Source organism: Myxocyprinus asiaticus, chromosome 7 (genome assembly GCF_019703515.2).
Source record: "Myxocyprinus asiaticus isolate MX2 ecotype Aquarium Trade chromosome 7, UBuf_Myxa_2, whole genome shotgun sequence".
Taxonomy (NCBI): Eukaryota; Metazoa; Chordata; class Actinopteri; order Cypriniformes; family Catostomidae; genus Myxocyprinus; species Myxocyprinus asiaticus.
The window spans coordinates 46317191-46336825 of record NC_059350.1 but is presented as its reverse complement, the minus strand read 5'-3'; the positions used below and the strand labels follow the sequence as shown (position 1 = coordinate 46336825).

At 37.3% G+C, this 19635-nt stretch overlaps 1 protein-coding gene across 1 annotated transcript in view; it reads left to right on the top strand.

Annotated features, from left to right (window-relative positions):
- The window catches only part of prkcba (protein kinase C, beta a), a 41402-nt gene extending 22379 nt beyond the window's left edge, over positions 1–19023 (top strand). Inside the window, exons 6-17 of the mRNA XM_051702179.1 lie at positions 2255–2411; positions 2536–2670; positions 2775–2871; positions 2961–3107; positions 7162–7335; positions 7434–7525; positions 7976–8038; positions 9495–9633; positions 9731–9811; positions 10144–10251; positions 11880–12020; positions 17379–19023. Coding sequence (XP_051558139.1) covers positions 2255–2411; positions 2536–2670; positions 2775–2871; positions 2961–3107; positions 7162–7335; positions 7434–7525; positions 7976–8038; positions 9495–9633; positions 9731–9811; positions 10144–10251; positions 11880–12020; positions 17379–17534 — 1490 coding nt within the window. The 3' untranslated portion in view covers positions 17535–19023. The remainder of the gene's footprint in view (positions 1–2254; positions 2412–2535; positions 2671–2774; positions 2872–2960; positions 3108–7161; positions 7336–7433; positions 7526–7975; positions 8039–9494; positions 9634–9730; positions 9812–10143; positions 10252–11879; positions 12021–17378) is intronic.
- Positions 19024–19635: the final 612 nt, after the last annotated feature.

Sequence of the window (19635 nt, the reverse complement as noted above, 5' to 3'; positions counted from 1 at the left end):
TCAGCAGGGCAGAAAGCAAACTGCTTTTACAGCTTAAACTTTTAGCCAAGCATGCAAATCAGTAGAATCATAGATAGAATAGAAATGTTTTAATAATGGTAAGGTTTGTATAAAAAAGAAAAAAAGAAAAAATTTGGCTTAACCAAGGTGGATTTCCAAGTCGATGAATGACAAATGTGTCAAACACTAAAGGTTGACAAACAAACAAAGATAATTATCTTTATTAGAGTGATTTTTGGCACAAAAAAAATAAAATAAAATAATCCGGTTCTGCAACAAAATGTTCTAAATGATCCTGTGTTTTTCTCTGCTCTTTTTGCCTCGGGCAGAAACCGCATCCTCTGGAAACATGAGATCAATCTGCCAATGATCGCCCCACATCCCATTCACTCACACCCACACTCACTAGAGCTGCTGTGTGTAATGATAGAGAAATTTTCAGACACGATGCAGTTAATTTATAACAACATTACAATTTCTTAAGTGGGGAAATAGTTTGCTGCTGATAACATATTGTTTTTAGTGGTGCTTGCTTTAGGAAACCTGGTGGGAAAAAGTGGTGAAAAATCCTAGCAGAGCAAACCGAGCCGCATCTAGGGACCAGAAAGTCATAAAAATGAGGGGGTGGGCTTGTATGACTTGGGGTAAGCAACTTTTACGTAAAAACACCCCTAGCAACTACATAGCAACCACCCATATCAACTTACAAACCACCCTGAACCCCCTACCATTCGCCTAGCAACCTCCAAGAAAACCCTAGCAATAACAAAGAATACCCTAGCAACTCCCTAGAAACCACCCAGATCACCCTCTCTGGCAACCACCTAGCAATGCCCTAGAAACCATCAGGAACCCCTTAGGAACTGCACAGCAATGTCATAACAACTACCCACTTTAGCAACCACATAGGAGCACCTAGCAACCACCCAGATTACCCTGGCAAACACCTGACAATGCCTGACCAAACACACACAAAAAGATGTAGCAACCACCTAGCAGCACCCTAGCAACCACCCAAAACACTCTAGTACCTACCTAGCAGTGCCCTATAAACCAAGAACTACACCCTAGCAACCACCCATGTCACCATAGCAACCACCTAGCAACACTTTTGTAATAATCAGGAACACCTTAGCAACCACCTAGCAATGCCCTGGTAACCATCAGAAACACCCTAGGAACTGCCTAGCAAGGCCCTGTCATCTACCCATTACTTAATAATGCCCTAGCAACCACTCAGAACACCCTAGCAACCACCCAGATCACTCTGGCAAATGCCTAGCAATGCCCAAAACAAACACCAAATTAAAAAAAAGAAAATGTAGCAACTGCCTAGCAGCACACTAGCAATCACCCAGAACACTCTGGCAAATGCCTAGCAATTCCCGACCAAACACCAAAAAAATAAAAATAAATAAAAAGTACCCTAACACTCTAGCAACTACCTAGCAGTGCCCTAGAAACCAAGAAGAACACCCTAACAACCACATTGCAACATCCTTATAATCATCAGGAACCCCTTGGTAACTGCACAGCAATGCCCTAGCAACAACCTACTTTAGCAACCACATAGCAGCACCCTAGCAACCACCCAGAACACTCTGGCAACTATCTAGCAGTGCCCTAGAAACCAAGAAGAACACCCTATTAACCACCTATATCACCCTAGCAACCACCTAGCTACACTTTTGTTATCATCAGGAACACCCTAGCAACCACCTAGCAATGCCTTAGTAACCATCAGGAACACCCTAGGAACTGCCCTGCAAGGCACTAGCAACTACCCAGGGAACCTTAGGTAGCAACCATTTAGATCACTCTGGCAAATGCCTATCAATGCCCAACCAAACACCAAAAAAGAAAGAAAATGTTGCAACCACCTAGCAGCATTCTAATACCCTAGCAACTACCTAGCAGTACCATTGAAACCAAGAAGAATGACCTAGCAACCACCCACATCACCTTAGCAACCACCTAACAACACTTTTGTAAATATAAGGAACACCCAAGGAACTGCCTAGCAGTGCCCTAGTTTACCAACTACTCAGAACACCCTAGCATTGTAGCCACAGATTTTGCATGAGCAAGCACCACACCACGTGAGCAGTGCAGATTTTCTTCAGAAAAATTAAAAATCTAGTTTAAATATTTTGTAATACAGATGCTTCAACAATTGAATGTTTAGAACAATTCACAGAACCTTAAAGTTCTAAATTCATGTTGCATTGATGGCTGTTTATATTTCAATTTGTAGTCAAGGAAGCTCGGAACTTGGTGCCAATGGATCCTAATGGCCTGTCAGATCCATACGTGAAGCTTAAATTAATTCCAGACCCAAAGAGCGAGAGCAAGCAGAAGACCAAAACCATCAAGTGCTCCCTTAATCCTTCCTGGAATGAAACCTTCACCTTGTAAGTTTAAAAATAAACCTACTCACAATCAAAAGTATTGGTGGATTTGTGTGGTGGATGCATGTTGTACAAATGTGATGATTCCACTCTTGTGATATCTATTTCCATATTTGTGTTGCCATAGTAACCTCAAAGCTTTAGATAAGGACAGGCGTTTGTCAGTGGAGATTTGGGATTGGGATTTGACCAGCAGAAATGACTTTATGGGATCAATGTCTTTTGGCATCTCTGAGCTGCAGAAACAAAGCGTCAATGGATGGTAAGAGCTACCATGAAACTATACGATCTTTTCTAGACAAAACAAGGTTTGTAATTGTCAAGGCCATCGTTTTTAATGGTTTTGTGCTCATGTTTGAATTGTAGGTTTAAGTTGCTGGGTCAAGAGGAAGGGGAATATTTCAATGTTCCAGTCCCACCAGACGGAGAAGAGGGCAATGAAGAACTGAGGCAGAAATTTGAGGTGAAATCTGTCGTTCATTCGCCTCCCCTTCCCATTGTGTCCACTTTTTCTTTTGTATCCATTTCTGTTAATTTCATTTCTGAATTTAGAGAGCCAAGATTGGCCCTGGAACTAAGAATACAGATGGCTCTTCAAAGAATGACATCACCAAATACGATGCCAATGGCAATCAAGACCGCATGAAGCTCACAGACTTCAACTTCATTATGGTGCTGGGCAAAGGCAGCTTTGGCAAGGTAGCACACACCATTTATACACTTCCTCATTCACACACACATTATTTTTTACACAGCACAAGCAATATTTGCCACATCATCTCCAACTTTTGAGATTAGTTAAATAATTATATTACGTCCCTACTGTCTAGGGTCTCTCTTGGATGCAACATAAAAAAATTCTTGACTTCAAACAAGCAGAAAATGTAACTTTCTTTAAAATGTTTATTGTCAAAGAATGGAAGCACAAATCTTTTTTGACGCTGAAAAGGCCAAAATAACAAACAAAAAGGTAAACTAACTAAACCCAACCCCAAAAGTTATGAACTTATCTGTAAAAAAAGAATAGCAGAAAAACAATTTCTAACCTTACTCCCTCTCTAACCAAAAACAGAGTAAAAGGTGGTAAACACAAAAATGGCACCCCCTCCCTACAGCTAAAGATGTGAAATTTATTTACAAAAAATACAAATAAAAGTTACAAAAGACTGAATGACAACAAACACCAAGAATATCTGCAGGCTTTCGTACTTACAACATCTTTGTAACAACTGATTCGCAACAGGTTTTTAGCAACTTTGATCTCGACAACTGAGGTCCTCATTAATCTGAATAAATTTGTTTTAAAAACAGCCGTTGTCAAACATTTTCCAAAAATTGCTCATCCACACTGAAACATCTGAAAATGCTTAAATCCCCTTACTGTGCATGCGGAAAAAAGCGTAAGTTGCATGGCCCTGCGTCATTTCCATGTACGGTCTGAAACGCTGGCGGACAGCAATTCAGAGTAAACTTCATGTCGCCTTTTGAAGGAATGCAATGTGAAGGTTGTACAAAGTAACATCTTTAACAATGCTATCAAAGTGAATAGCAGGCACAACAATATCGCTACAACATAAGCCACCATCTTGATTGTTTTGGGTTGAATGGATCACATGACTGCATCACATGACAACAAATACGTCATCGTTTTCCAATATCCCCATTTTTTTCCTGTCCACACTACAAAGCGAAGACGGCATTTTCAAATTTATCCACTTGGGAGAGCATTTTCTTAAAGCTAAGTTTTGCTGGACAAAAACACCATCTCAGAAGGCTAAAATGTAGCAAAATTAATGCGTTTTCAAACGAAAACGTATAAGTGTGGATGCGGCCTGATTTTACAACAACTCTGGTTTAACTTCAACTCTGGGACACTTCCCACACAAAAACAACTCATACTCCTCCCCAAACAAACACACTCTTGCAGCTTTATTTGTTCTTCGTTCTTCCTTATATCTCCCTCTGAATCCAGGTTTCTGTGTTGTTCAGCCAATCACAGGAGACAGGTGATTATTAGAGGGAGGAGCTCTTGAACTTGGGGGAAGGAGGGTCAAATTAAACACCATTTATCAAAAAGAACTCTTCTTTCATGGGCAAACTCTACATACGTAGGTTTGTTTGGTGGTTTTCAATTGGGATCTGAATTTCTGCCAGTAAGCCTCCATAGAACAGTGGTTTTACCGACTTCATAATCAAGACTTTGTTCAACAGGCAGTGAAGTACATACTGTACCTCCTGCACTTTCCCAACTAGCTTTCCCAAGCCCCTTTTCCACATGCAGTTGCGGTACTTCCCCCTTGAACTTTCGAGATGAGAACTATTAAGTGGAACGGCACACTCAAAGAGACTTTTCCCCCTTTTTGCATTCGCACACACAAAAGAGCCCCCGTAGAGACGTCATCTAGTATCGACCATTTTTCTTCAGACTTTGTTTGCATGCACTATTCACTAGCAACAACACCAGTGGAGGATGCCAGGATCGTAGCTGCACTTTTGTTAGTGACAATCTTTACACTTTACAATCGGGCACTTGAGCCACACTGTGAAAAAATAGATTAAAATTTGACGAGCACCCAATTTATGTTGCAACCCTACTGTCTATAGGGTCTCTCTTGGAGGCAACATAAATAAAAACATACCTTCAAATCTTATTATATATTTGCTATGTTTATTGTTGAAAATGGAATCACAAACCTCTTTGGGAGGAAGCAAGGCCAAAATAACAAGCAAAAAGGAAAACTAAATAAACCCAACCCCAAAAGTTACTGTAAAGAACTAACCTGTAAAGAGAGAATAATACAGGGCTCCAGACTGCGACTAAAATGGTCGCAAATGCGACCAAAAATGATTGATTGCGACAGTAATTTAAAATCTAGTCGCCATTGGGGACCTGGGTAGCTCAGCAAGTATTGACGCTGACTACCACCCCTGGAGTCGCAAGTTCGAATCCAGGGTGTGCTGAGTGACTCCAGCCAGGTCTCCTAAGCAACCAAATTGGCCCAGTTGCCAGGGAGTGTAGAGTCACATGGGGTAACCTCCTCGTGGTCGTGATTAGAGGTTCTTGCTCTCAGTGGGGCACGTGGTAATTTGTGCATGGATCGCGGAGAGTAGCATGAGCCTCCCGTGCTGTGTGTCTCCGCGGTGTCATGCACAATAAGCCACGTGATAAGATGCACAGATTGACAATCTCAGAAGCGGAGGCAACTGAGACGTGTCCTCCGCCACCCGGATTGAGGTGAGTAACAGCGCCACCACGAGGACCTACTAAGTAGTGGAAATTGGCCATTCCAAATTGGGTGAAAAGGGGATAAAATTTTAAAAAATATCTAGTCGCAATTGGCTACAGTCAGGCTGTGTGCGTTCATATGCGGTTTCGTCAGATATCATTCATCTTGTGAGTTATTGAATACATCTTTAGAGCGTGCACCACCAGGGTGTCTCGCACCACTTTTCACCCATTCTGTTGTGATGACAAGCTCGCTGCTGCACTGCACGCAACAACAAACCAAGTGTGAGAGTGTTGTGAACAAATGACTCTTTTGAACAGGGTCATTTTCATGAATCACTCGAAAAGAGCTTAGGTTAGTTTGAATGAGATTCACTTTCTCAGCGAATCACTGGTCAGTGAGCTCACAACGGGGAGCACAGACATTTCAATATATATATATGAGATCAAGCTTTTGACGCTTAGGACAATTGAGGGACTTGTACACAACTATTACACAAGGTGCAAACATTCATTGATGCTCTACTATATGCATACTATACTTTATGTAAACATCTGTCTTGTAGATTCTGAAGAGCACAACTAAATAAAAAAAATGTATCTCTTATATTCGTATAAATTATGAAAGGGGTGTGAACATTCGAGATAAAAGGGAATGCAAACGTATGTATCTTCTCAATTATATATTCTGTTTATTAAAGCTCAAATTAATGGGTTATCAGCTGTCTTCCTTTTCTTCGGCTTTCTACCTTGATTCTGAACAGCAATCTAAATCGAGCAATTCTGTGATTTAGCGACTAAAAACAGCCATTTTGCTCCTTAATGTTTGAGTTTAGGAGCCAATGGCTCCTAAGTCATTTTTTTAATCTGGAGCCCTGAATAGAAATCTGTTTCTTACCTTACTATCTTTCTAACTAAAAACAGAGTAAAAGGTGGTAAACACAAAAATGGCACCCCTTCCCTACAGCTTCCCAAAGTAGTTTACAAAGCATAACAATGTATAATGTTGTTAAATGTAACACAGTTAAGGCGTTTACCTAATTTGACATTCCAACTATTTCATTCAGTTCTTTCTGATTTTTAAAGACTGGTCCAAATAGACTTAGTCTTTGAGAACCGGCACATATGTCTGTGTTCAAAACACACACACACAATAATCCCATTGCTGGACACTATCAATTAATGAAGGAAAAATACCTTTTTAATGGCTAATTTATAAAAAATAAAAAAATTATTGAAATAAAGTGTAGTCATTGTAGTCTTTGTATAGTTGAATAATTATCACTGGAGGAATGCTGTGACATTGTTTCTTCCTTCAAAGAGCGGCTAAATGCATTGAAACTGAACGCACTACATTTATTACAGTGTGATTAATAATTAATTACATTGTTATTACTACAAGGAAATAATAAAAGGCCTGTATTTCAAGGCAGATTTCAGCATATTCTAAATTTGAGTTAAGTCATGTTATCTACATAAAGAAATTATTCCTAGCTAGTATACAATTTAATCTCTCTCTTATCTCAGGTAATGCTTGCCGAGCGTAAAGGCTCGGATGAGCTATACGCGGTGAAGATCCTGAAGAAGGATGTGGTCATTCAGGATGATGATGTTGAATGCACTATGGTGGAGAAAAGAGTTCTTGCTCTTTCTGGCAAACCGCCTTTCCTCACCCAACTCCATTCCTGCTTTCAGACCATGGTAAAGATTGCAAATACACACTTTGCAGTGATGTACATGCACACTTAAAATTATAATCTCTTATATTCTGAATCAATTATGGTTATTGTGTTTTGTAGGACCGTCTTTATTTTGTGATGGAGTTTATCAATGGTGGAGATCTGATGTACCAGATACAGCAAGTGGGAAAATTCAAGGAACCTCATGCTGTGTATGTAATCACTCACTTCCACAAACACACAAAACATACACACTTGATGAGGTGACAAGATTGATACAAAGTCTTTGCAATCTACTAATTACATTTTACTGTACTAAACACAGACATGTCATTTAGAGCTCTGCACAACATTAAGTTTAAGCCCAAACCCATCCTGTAAACAAGTCACTTAATTGTTTGTTTTAAAATGAAAACACAACATTTTTGTAATTATGATTTAGATTTTGATGAATTACAAACCTGAACTTGATGCAGACAAAAGCTTATTGTTGTTGGGGTCGTGTAGCAGACCTCTAATGTTATTATAGTCATGGATTTGGAGTAGTGATCTGTCTCATATTGAATATTAATGTGAATTTAGCACATTTATCCATTAGTCAGCCAGTAAACCGATAGTACCAGTTTTATTTCTAATATTTATTCTAATCTTTCCACCATCAGGTTCTATGCTGCAGAAATTGCCATCGGCCTCTTCTTTCTCCATTCTAAGGGCATTATTTACAGGTGAAATGTTGGTTTGGATATGTGTGTACTCTGTGTACCTTCTTTGGAATTCAGAATGCATAACTAGGGGTTTAAAAATACTATACACCAATGCATCACAAAGAAATAAAATTTCAATGCACTGATTGCAAAGTTTAATTATCTGTTATAATTACTTATCTAATAATAATTATATACCGTGCTCATTTCTTATCCAAAGCCTGGAGTATTGTTTTTGTCATTATTTCACAACGGTGTAAATTGGCCCTCCCAACACAATCTCACGCCGAAATCGTCAGGATTCATAGGACTTTTCTAAATTTGGCTAATTCGTATGATATCGTGTGACAGCACTTGTTTGAATTCCTACGAATTTCACTACAGCCACTGACGTCACTTGACATCATTTCCATCTAATACGTGACAATTACTTGCACACTCTACTGATGTTTACACACTCTACTGTTTGGTTAAGTTTGAGTAAGGGCATAATATTAATAAGTATGTCCATAAAGCTTCGTTTCATGCTTACTTCCGCATTAGACATCTGGGAATTTGCACCTGATGAAGTCGTACGAGTTTATGCGACCAACATCATGCGAGACCATACGAAATAGCCAACTCGTAAATTATGTACGACTTTTCATGAGATCGGGTTGGTCCCTCCAGTTATATTTTTGTCTTCGACATGTTTATTAAAATATTTATTAATCATAGCATGTAATTAAGTCGAATTGAATTGAATCGTGGACATGTTTCAGGTTTCATGATGCATCTCATCATTTAGTGAGAATCATCATCAAATAGTTTATCAGAGCAAAAATTGACTCTGCTATACAATAAATATAAAATATTGAAAGTTTATGAGTTTTACGTGCCGCTTTCTATGTTTTGCTGCAGTTTCCTGGTGAAATTAACACTAGAGACACAACAACAACTGTGCGTTTTATTCACTTTCACACAAATCACAGGTACTACAGCTGTTTATGACTTTATAAACACGTATTTTTCACACTGTTACTCACACCCTGCAATGTTATGATATCAAAACACATTTAGTCTAACGCATCATTTGAAAAACGATACATTTTAACGCTTGTATTACAGATCCACCTACATTTACACACTTATTCCATTGTGATGAACTTGTGTGGTAGCTCACCTGAAAGAGTGTTGGACTTTGGACTCGGAGACCGAGCCTCGAGTCCAGCATCTTATTTATCTTTTAGCACACTTTTGGTTAAAGTTTAAGGTTAGGGAGGTAATTTTTACTCATTAAAACCTCCATATAATATTCACCATAATACCTTGTCTGATTACAACATCATTTTACTTGCTTTTGGTGCCCCCCACTGGACATTTCACTTGGAAACTGCAGCCAAACGTTAAATGAAGCATGTAATTATGGTTTGCAAAAATGTTGCCATTGTCACGTAAATTTCATGAGATCAGGCTGTCTTTTTTCCTGTTTGTACAGAGATCTGAAGCTGGATAATGTGATGTTGGACGCTGAAGGCCACATTAAGATTGCAGATTTTGGCATGTGCAAAGAGAACATGTTTGATGGATCCACAACCAAAACCTTCTGTGGCACTCCAGACTACATTGCCCCAGAGGTGGGTTTGTGTGTGTGCGTGAATGTGTAGGTGTGTTTTATGTGGATGTTAGGCTAGGTGAATGTGCACAAGGAATAATAACTGTCCTCTGTTGCAGATTATTGCTTATCAACCATATGGAAAGTCTGTTGACTGGTGGGCCTATGGAGTTCTCCTGTATGAAATGCTGGCAGGACAGGTAAGCTAATGATATGTGATGGAAGCGATATCCAAAAAGGAATAGTTATGGTTCTAAACCCTAATTGGATGAGCCATGTTCAGAGCCATTGTAAAATGGTGGATATACACACACTTAACCGTAACCGTGCATCAAATGAATTTTAAATTAATGTGCCACGTTACTACTGTATGTTACTTGGCAGCCCACAGTTAAGATGAGGAACTATATTACTTAGCTGAATGGTTGTTTATTGTGATGATGATTATTATTAATATGAAAATGATTTATTAATAATAAAACAGCTGTTGCCACCATTTTATAAAAGCAATGTTTTCATCCATTTCCTTTAGCCCCCTTTTGATGGTGAGGATGAAGATGAGCTTTTCCAGTCCATCATGGAGCATCATGTGTCTTACCCCAAATCCATGTCCAAAGAAGCAGTGGCCATATGCAAGGGGGTAGGCAGCACACCAAAACACACACATAGTTCACCAGTGTTGGGGAGTAACTATCCTAACGGGTCTCATGACAAGTTGTAATAATTAGTACGAGATGTCGAAATCATGCAGGTTGGTACAAAAACGTACAGCTTTTACTCCCATAGAGAAAAATAAACGCACCAGCGAACAGTGTTATTACGATTTTTCCAAAGTCTAACCCCTTACTCAAAACCTAACCATGATTTTAATTGGAAAATAACTGTTGTGGACCATGGAAGAAAGACAACATTTGGGTTTGGAAGAAGACGAGGGAAGCGTTATGCATTAATAAATAATATGGAATGCATACAATCAAAGTTGTTCAGATGTTTCCTTTCTTAAATGAAGTGTTGTATGAGAGGCTAGCGAAAATTTGATGCCTGCATTGTATCGATCTGAAATTCTGTTTGTTAAATGGTTTGTCTATGGAAATAAAAGTTGTACCTTTTCATACAAGCCAAGTCATACGATATCTTACGATTTCTTCATCTCGTACGAATTAGTACAAGTTGCGATGAAATTATGTTGAACTAACTAAAAGTGCAATGCAACTAACCTAAGTACATTTTTCAGTAGTGTAATAGAAGTTTTCAGGTGCTTTTCTTCTAACAAGTAGCAGAAAACGAAAACGCTATATTGCTGTTGTTAATGTCACATTGTTTGTGCACACATTTTGTTGAAGAGCGCACTTGGAAATAATGAAAAAAGCTCTTCTAAATGGCCTCTCTATCATACAGCATTTAACATTGGCAAGTCCGATTCATTCAAATAATTCAGATCTGACAGCAGACAGAACAAGATAAGAATGCATTCTTGTGCTCAAACACAGCTTGACGGTGTGCAAATCCAAACGCAGGGATCTCAAGACGTGCTTTTCTAAGTTTCAAACTATTTTAACTTGACACAGTGAACTAAAAACGGAATGTGACATGACGCAACCAAAGTGAGACGCTCCAAAAGCCCTTATAATAAGTCTACCTCGGACAGATTAACAAATTCAACTGAAAAATAGATTGCTGTGGACTGTAGGCCAATAATATGCTTATGTTCAATAATATGGAAATAAACAATATATTGGATTCTAAAGCCAGTTTTTGTTTTGTCTTAACAATGCTTTACTCATCTGCCCCAATAATCTATTGCATTTTAATTATCTGAATTATAATTTTTTTATAAATATTTGTATATTTTGTAAATATTTAATTATTTTTATTTATAATTATTTAATCATTACATATTGAATTGTTATTTGGGGGGCTTTATCAGCCAATTTTTTACATATGCGATTAATACAATGAATTAATCGGCATACCATAAAAAATTTCATCGTTTGACAGCCCTAATTAAAAACCCTTGTTTCTGTGCTAGAAAAATATGGCTCTGATTAAATTCTATATTCATTAGGTAGTTATATATTTAAAAACATATGTGTCCCCCCCAATTAGCTTCAATGTAGAGTGCGGCTTTTTGATAGTAGCTTGGATTGTAGCCAACTAGTTTTTCAAAAGAGTAGCTTGACTGCAGTTGAACTACTTTATGAGTAGCCTGGATAACTCTGATTCTCACCCATCTCACATGCACTAACCGGCACTCTTGTGTGTTTGTAGCTGATGACCAAGCACCCAGGCAAGCGTCTGGGCTGTGGACCAGAGGGAGAACGAGACATTAAGGAACATGCTTTCTTCCGCTTCATGGACTGGGAGAAACTGCAGAACAAGGAAGTCCAACCGCCCTTCAAACCCAAAGCAGTAAGTAATAGCCCAACAATGGGTGTGTGTTATATATCAGGTGGGTGCACTGCAGCACTTATAGCCATGAAAGTGAACTGCCATTCTTTTTACACTCCGTACGCTGTGTTCTTAATTTGTAATGCAGAAATCTGCAGTGATTGAGTACTGAATCAGCTGGTGTGGCAGATATAGAGACTAAATCTCAATTTGTTCAAGGACTCACCTTTTATTTAAGTGAATTAACTGATTTTGTGCATGCAGTCAAGATACTCTGGTCCCATCCTAGGAAGTAATGCATCATTGTGCTACAATGTCAGCAGCACAGGACAGCTGTAGAAAATACTAATGATGCATTTTAAGGAATTAAAGGAATATTCCGGGTTCAATGCAAGTTAAGTTCAATCGACAGCATTTGTGGCATAATGTTGATTCCCACAATATGTATTTTGTCTCGTCCCTCCTTTTCTTACGTTTAAAAAAAATAAAAAATAAAAGCAAAAATCAAGTTAATTTCTGGAGGGTTTAAAGGCAGAAATGTGAAGCTTATAATTTTATAAAAGTACTTGCATTAAAGGTGCTGTAAGTTATTTTTTTTTATGATTATTTTTATGGAAAGGTATGCAAAAAATGTTTCTGCTCCCTGAAAGATATCACTGAAATAAGTTGAGATAACTTCAGTTATCAGTCTCTGTGACAGCTCTACAAAAACAGAAAACAAAAATGTGTTTGATGCTTTCTGCCTGTCAATCATTTTGCACATTCTCATAGTTTTGTCATTGCAGCGAATTATTGAGGCTTAATGCCATATTCTGATTTATAATTTGCCGGTTGAGGGTACTATTTCGCTACTGCTGTGTTTGACAACCGTGGGAACGTGCTTTGTTTTGGTTTCAATGGTATGGGTGCAGTGTTTTGGAAAGAGGGGGCGTGGCTAAATCAACGGCTCACTCTTGTGGAAGGTAAAACAGCTAAAATCTCTTATAACACTTTTAATTCTTCTGTAAAGACTTGTGTATTATTTGACCTGCAAAGTTGTTTAAATCGTGATTTTTACAGTCGTTTTAGGGTTTTTGATATTACATTGTCATGGCAACGAAGTTGTAAAATTGGCTATAACTTTACACAAAAAAGGTAAGCGATTTTTATTACACTAAAATTGCGTAAACACGCATATTGTTTACAGTGAGTATTTTAACGTTTACGGATTGGCCTCATTCACTTCCATTGTAAGTGCCTCACTTGAACACATATTTTTGCTTTTTTTTTTAAGAAAAGGAGGGTCAAGTTAAAATAATTTTTTGTGGTAATCAATATTATGCCACAAATGCTGTAGATTGAGCTTAACCTGGAATATTCCTTTAAAGTAATATTTCACCCAACTGTTAAATGTTGTATTTACTCACCCTCACATTGTTCTAAACCCACATGCAAAAGAAGGCATTTACATTCTCCTTTTTTCTGTACAGTCACAAACTCTTGAAAGTCAATAAACACCATAAAAGCATCTTGAAAGTATCATAAAAGATGTCCATATGTGTTTTTTTTTTTTTTTTAAGATGTAATTCACTGATAATCTTGACCCTTTTACTTACTGTGCAGAAATTGCAGCAGGTTTGCCATGTTGTCCTTTGGTGTGGCCAGACTGGGATGTTAAAGTTTACAATATTGCTCTCATATCTCATGTAATTTGGTTGGCATTATTTGTGAAAAATAAACTGAATCCAATGGGGATTGCATTATGAAGGAGAATTTTTTTTTTACAGGTTTAATTGTATTGAAAGTGTTGTTTTATCAGGGAAATAGGCAGATATGTGCAAGGTCTGCCTTGCACTGTGACAGGTTGACCATGCAGATCTGTTTGTAACGTTTGTGACATTTGAATCCTTTGGAGGGATATACAGAGCGGCAGGTGCTACACAGCCTGGAAAAGCACAAAGTTTGGTGGACTTTTTTCACAGTTTACTCTTATCATTAGTTGTTCTGGTGTTTTTGGAATAATAGTGTATATCCTGCTTTTTCCTTATTACCTCACGTGACTGGGGAGGCCAAGTTGCTGAACATCAAATAGGTGTTGTGTGAATGTGAGCCGTATTGCAGTTTAGTTTAAATAGATAAGTGAGGTTTTCAGTTCTGAAGGTCAGTTTTCATAGTACACCAAACTCCTTTAGTAAAATAAAAATGTTCATGATACCTTTAAAAGGCGATTAAACAAAATATAGTTATGGGATGGGTTCGTTTTTAATTCTGTGTGATATGGCTTTATATGTATATAGGGTCAATGTTAAGGTTGTATTGTGTTACTTTGTTCTTGGTGAAAAGTCTTTATTATAGTGTATTATATGACTGATAATGCAGTGAACTGTATCCTGATTGGCTGCTGTTATTAAGCTCCACCCTCCATAATGCTGCATTTGTGTGACATACTGCAGTAATACAGTTATAATGTTAGTGCAATGAATAAACATTTAAATATATTTAATGATTATAATTTCACCCATTCACAGGTAAGTTGTTTGGAAGTATACAGAGCCCTCTTTTTTTCCTCACAATCCCTTGTTTCACCACCACACTTCTTTTTTTAATACTTGGAATTGTGCATGATCCATGGATTACATTTTTCTGAATGCTGCATATTTATTATCTAAAAAGCCAAATGCTTCTTAAATCAACATTCATTGATTAACATTTAAAGGTGCACTCAGGAAGTTTTTGTTCATGTAGTTTTTGGACCTACACTGACACTTAGGGGCCTGGATTCAGGTATTCAATATGCCATTGTAGAAAATTAGTATTCACAGTCAGCCATGATTAAATAAATCCATGAGTGAAAGTGATTAAGAGAGTAGTATTTGGCTGGTCATGTGATCTCAACATGGATGGCCCCATGAGGGGACTGATGTAAAATAAAACAGTTTTTATAAGGTTGCTTATATGACTCTTAAGTCTTCATCTCATGTGAGTGGTCATGATTTTATAAGTATGTTCAAAAATAACATAAAATTACTTTTTAGGCGAAAGTTACTAAGTGTACCTTTTAATGTAAGCTTAAAAGAAGTGACATTTTATTTGTACATTAATGTAAAATAATTACTATTGCAGCATCAGAAAAAACACGCAAAATGATGTGCATGAAATACATTGCTGAAATGTGAACAGAAAAGTGTTTGCTTACATAATATACCATGCATATACACTCACCGGCCACTTTATTAGGAGCACCTGTACACCTACATATTCATGCGATTATCTAATCAGCCAATCGTGTGGCAGCAGTGCAGTGCATAAAATCATGCAGATACGGGTCAGGAGCTTCAGTTAATATTCACATCAACCATCAGAATGGGGAAAAAAATGTGATCTCAGTGAATATATCCGTGGCATGATTGATTAGATAATCGCATGAATAAATAGATGAACAGGTATTCCTATTTAAGTGCTCAGTGAGTGTATAGAGTACTGTGAATCCATATATTTTTCTAGTTTATGCAATTTTCATTAATTAATTTCTCCATAATAACAATAACATGTAAAAGAAATGTTTCAATTGAAGTCCAATTTCTTTATATATATATATATATATGTATATGTATATATATATATATATATATATATATATATATATATATATATATATATATACAGGTGCATCTCAATAAATTAGAATGTCGTGGAAAAGTTCATTTATTTCAGTAATTCAACTCAAATTGTGAAACTCGTGTATTAAATAAATTCAAGTCTTTGGTTCTTTTAATTGTGATGATTTTGGCTCACATTTAACAAAAACCCACCAATTCACTATCTCAAAAAATTAGAATATGGTGACATGCCAATCAGCTAATCAACTCAAAACACCTGCAAAGGTTTCCTGAGCCTTCAAAATGGTCTCTCAGCTTGGTTCACTAGGCTACACAATCATGGGGAAGACTGCTGATCTGACAGTTGTCCAGAAGACAATCACTGACACCCTTCACAAGGAGGGTAAGCCACAAACATTCATTGCCAAAGAAGCTGGCTGTTCACAGAGTGCTGTATCCAAGCATGTTAACAGAAAGTTGAGTGGAAGGAAAAAGTGTGGAAGGAAAAGATGCACAGCCAACCGAGAGAACCGCAGCCTTATGAGGATTGTCAAGCAAAATCGATTCAAGAATTTGGGTGAACTTCACAAGGAATGGACTGAGGCTGGGGTCAAGGCATCAAGAGCCACCACACACAGACGTGTCAAGGAATTTGGCTACAGTTGTCGTATTCCTCTTGTTAAGCCACTCCTGAACCACAGACAACGTCAGAGGCGTCTTACCTGGGCTAAGGAGAAGAAGAACTGGACTGTTGCCCAGTGGTCCAAAGTCCTCTTTTCAGATGAGAGCAAGTTTTGTATTTCATTTGGAAACCAAGGTCCTAGAGTCTGGAGGAAGGGTGGAGAAGCTCATAGCCCAAGTTGCTTGAAGTCCAGTGTTAAGTTTCCACAGTCTGTGATGATTTGGGGTGCAATGTCATCTGCTGGTGTTGGTCCATTGTGTTTTTTGAAAACCAAAGTCACTGCACCCGTTTACCAAGAAATTTTGGAGCACTTCATGCTTCCTTCTGCTGACCAACTTTTTAAAGATGCTGATTTCATTTTCCAGCAGGATTTGGCACCTGCCCACACTGCCAAAAGCACCAAAAGTTGGTTAAATGACCATGGTGTTGGTGTGTTTGACTGGCCAGCAAACTCACCAGACCTGAACTCCATAGAGAATCTATGGGGTATTGTCAAGAGGAAAATGAGAAACAAGAGACCAAAAAATGCAGATGAGCTGAAGGCCACTGTCAAAGAAACCTGGGCTTCCATACCACCTCAGCAGTGCCACAAACTGATCACCTCCATGCCACACCGAATTGAGGCAGTAATTAAAGCAAAAGGAGCCCCTACCAAGTATTGAGTACATATACAGTAAATGAACATACTTTCCAGAAGGCCAACAATTCACTAAAAATGTTTTTTTTTATTGGTCTTATGATGTATTCTAATTTTTTGAGATAGTGAATTGGTGGGTTTTTGTTAAATGTGAGCCAAAATCATCACAATTAAAAGAACCAAAGACTTAAACTACTTCAGTCTGTGTGCATTGAATTTATTTAATACACGAGTTTCACAATTTGAGTTGAATTACTGAAATAAATTAACTTTTCCATGACATTCTAATTTATTGAGATGCACCTGTGTATATATATATATATATGTAATTAATTATAATGTTATCACTCTTTTGGATGTGTTTTAAATTTTTTCCCCCATTTTAGGAAAAAATATGACTGTCATGTATTTTCTTATTTGTTTGCTCATCTCGTACCACCATTTTCCCATCCCACATCTCTCTTCTCTCGTCTTCTTCACAGTGCGGTCGAGACGCAGAGAACTTTGATCGTTTTTTCACCCGCCATCCTCCCGTCCTGACCCCTCCCGACCAGGAAGTGATTCAAAACCTGGACCAAGAAGAATTCCGGGGCTTCTCGTACATTAATCCTAAATTTCCATCTGTGACTTCCAAGTAGCTAGTTTTAGCCCAATAAAATTACCACATTATAGGGACCAATCAGATTACAGATCTTAAAATGACATAGTTTGAAGGGACCAATGAGAGCTGTCAACCAGATTGATGGAATGGAGATAATTTCTATATACAGTGTTCCTTCCTGCTTATTCTTTCAATACATGTTGCTTAACCCCCTTATTTAGGGAAGGATCAAGGTATATTGACTAACTTTGTTAATGAGCTTATAACAGAGTGTGTGGAGGCTTTGATAGATTTTTACTATTCTATAATGCTCGTGTATCATGTACTGTAATATTACGGGTCTTAAAATTCAAACGTATCACGGTGAATCTCACAGAACCTTCTAAGAACATGTTCATGTCATATTTCAACCCTAAATCAAGAGGGCAAAAAAAGTAAGAAATTACTCTTATTGTCATTACTGTGATGTGAACGAGAACAATGATACATTATTAAATTTGAGTATTTATATGCCACGGTAGTATTTGTTGTACTGCCTTTACGTTGTGCTAATTTAAATAAAAAATAATCTCAATCGGAATTTAAAAAGTTCAACTACTACTGTATTATAGTAGTGTAGTATAATAGTAAGAATCACATTTGAGAATAATAGGACTTACAAAAAACTTAAGTGAGAATGTAGGGGGAAATGTGCTTAATTAATATTAAATGTACATTTAAAAAATAATACATTTTTATATTGATATTAATACAAAATATTAGAATTAATTTGTATCATTTTTAAATGACAAAAATTAAAATGAGATTTTTTTTGCATTACAGTAAAAGGTATTGGTTAGGCCCTAACCACTAGGGAAATGTCCTGAATTGTCATGAAATATATATATATATATATATATATATAATTTATTCTTTTATTATTATATTTGGGGTGGGGGGGAGTGAAACGTGAACTGGACATGTTCCTGACAGATTCACCCATTTGCCTATAATGAAACATATCTTTGGAATATCAGATATAACTGCCAAATCTACTGCCACCCCCTAATAAACACACACGAGCCATGCAGCTCAGAGGAGCCATTTACCGCGTATTGATCAGGATGTTTACTGGGTCACCCCATTTTTAGTGCTTTTTTTTTTTTTGGTTGGGTGTTGTGCTTGTATGTAATAGTGCCAAGTCAGAGATTAAAGTTTAGGAACTGGTCATGCCAACATGTAGTTTTTCAACCAGTGCTGCTTGGAATCTCATCACCACTTCCTTAAACAAAACTTAAACAAAGATCAATCAACTGGAATTGATAGTGATGTGACTACAACTTTGCAACAGATTTTCAGACATTATATTGTTGTTACTTCTTACTTCTGAGAACATATCTTTTTGTCATTATTCTGCCAAATCTGTGATGTATGACTTTTTTGACTTGTTACCTGTGCCTGGCAGTGTTTGGATCAAATTACTGTGAAACTGTGGACAGACTGTTTCTATAGAGGAATATATATCAAATATATGTATTTGGAATATATTGATGATCTCTGTTTGTCTGTATATTTCCCTTCTCTGTTTATTCTTGCTCATGCAAATAGTGCCGAAAAGTAGTCTCTGAATACCAATATTTTTAGGAGACTTTGTTATAAGCGAGTAAAGGGCTGTTTAAATGGAGCACGTTTTTGTCGCCATCTGTGCTCTTTTTAAAAAAACAATTCTATGTAAACATACGCTAGACGGACGTCTTAAACCATTGCGCCGCATCTCTGATATTTCGGCCTCTCGCAGAGGAGCGTCACGTTTTTTAGACGCCGTGTCAAGTTAAAAAGAACTTTACATTATATAATACAGTGAAGAGTATTTTGCATAATTTTAGATAAAAATATCACATATTTGTTGTCCTACCACATTAGCTTCATATAAAAGGTGCATTTCTGGAAGAAATATTTCTATTCAAAAGTAAGGTCAAATAAAAATGTAATTCATGTGGTTTCATCTAAATGAACTGTTTTAATCAAGTCAAAATATTACTTGATATGACTGACTCAACCTGACTAAATTAGGCTACACCAATAAAAGTAAAGTAAGGGTCAGGTAGGAAAATGTCAAGGTGCACATTTTCTCTTTTGACAGTGTATAATGTATTCAG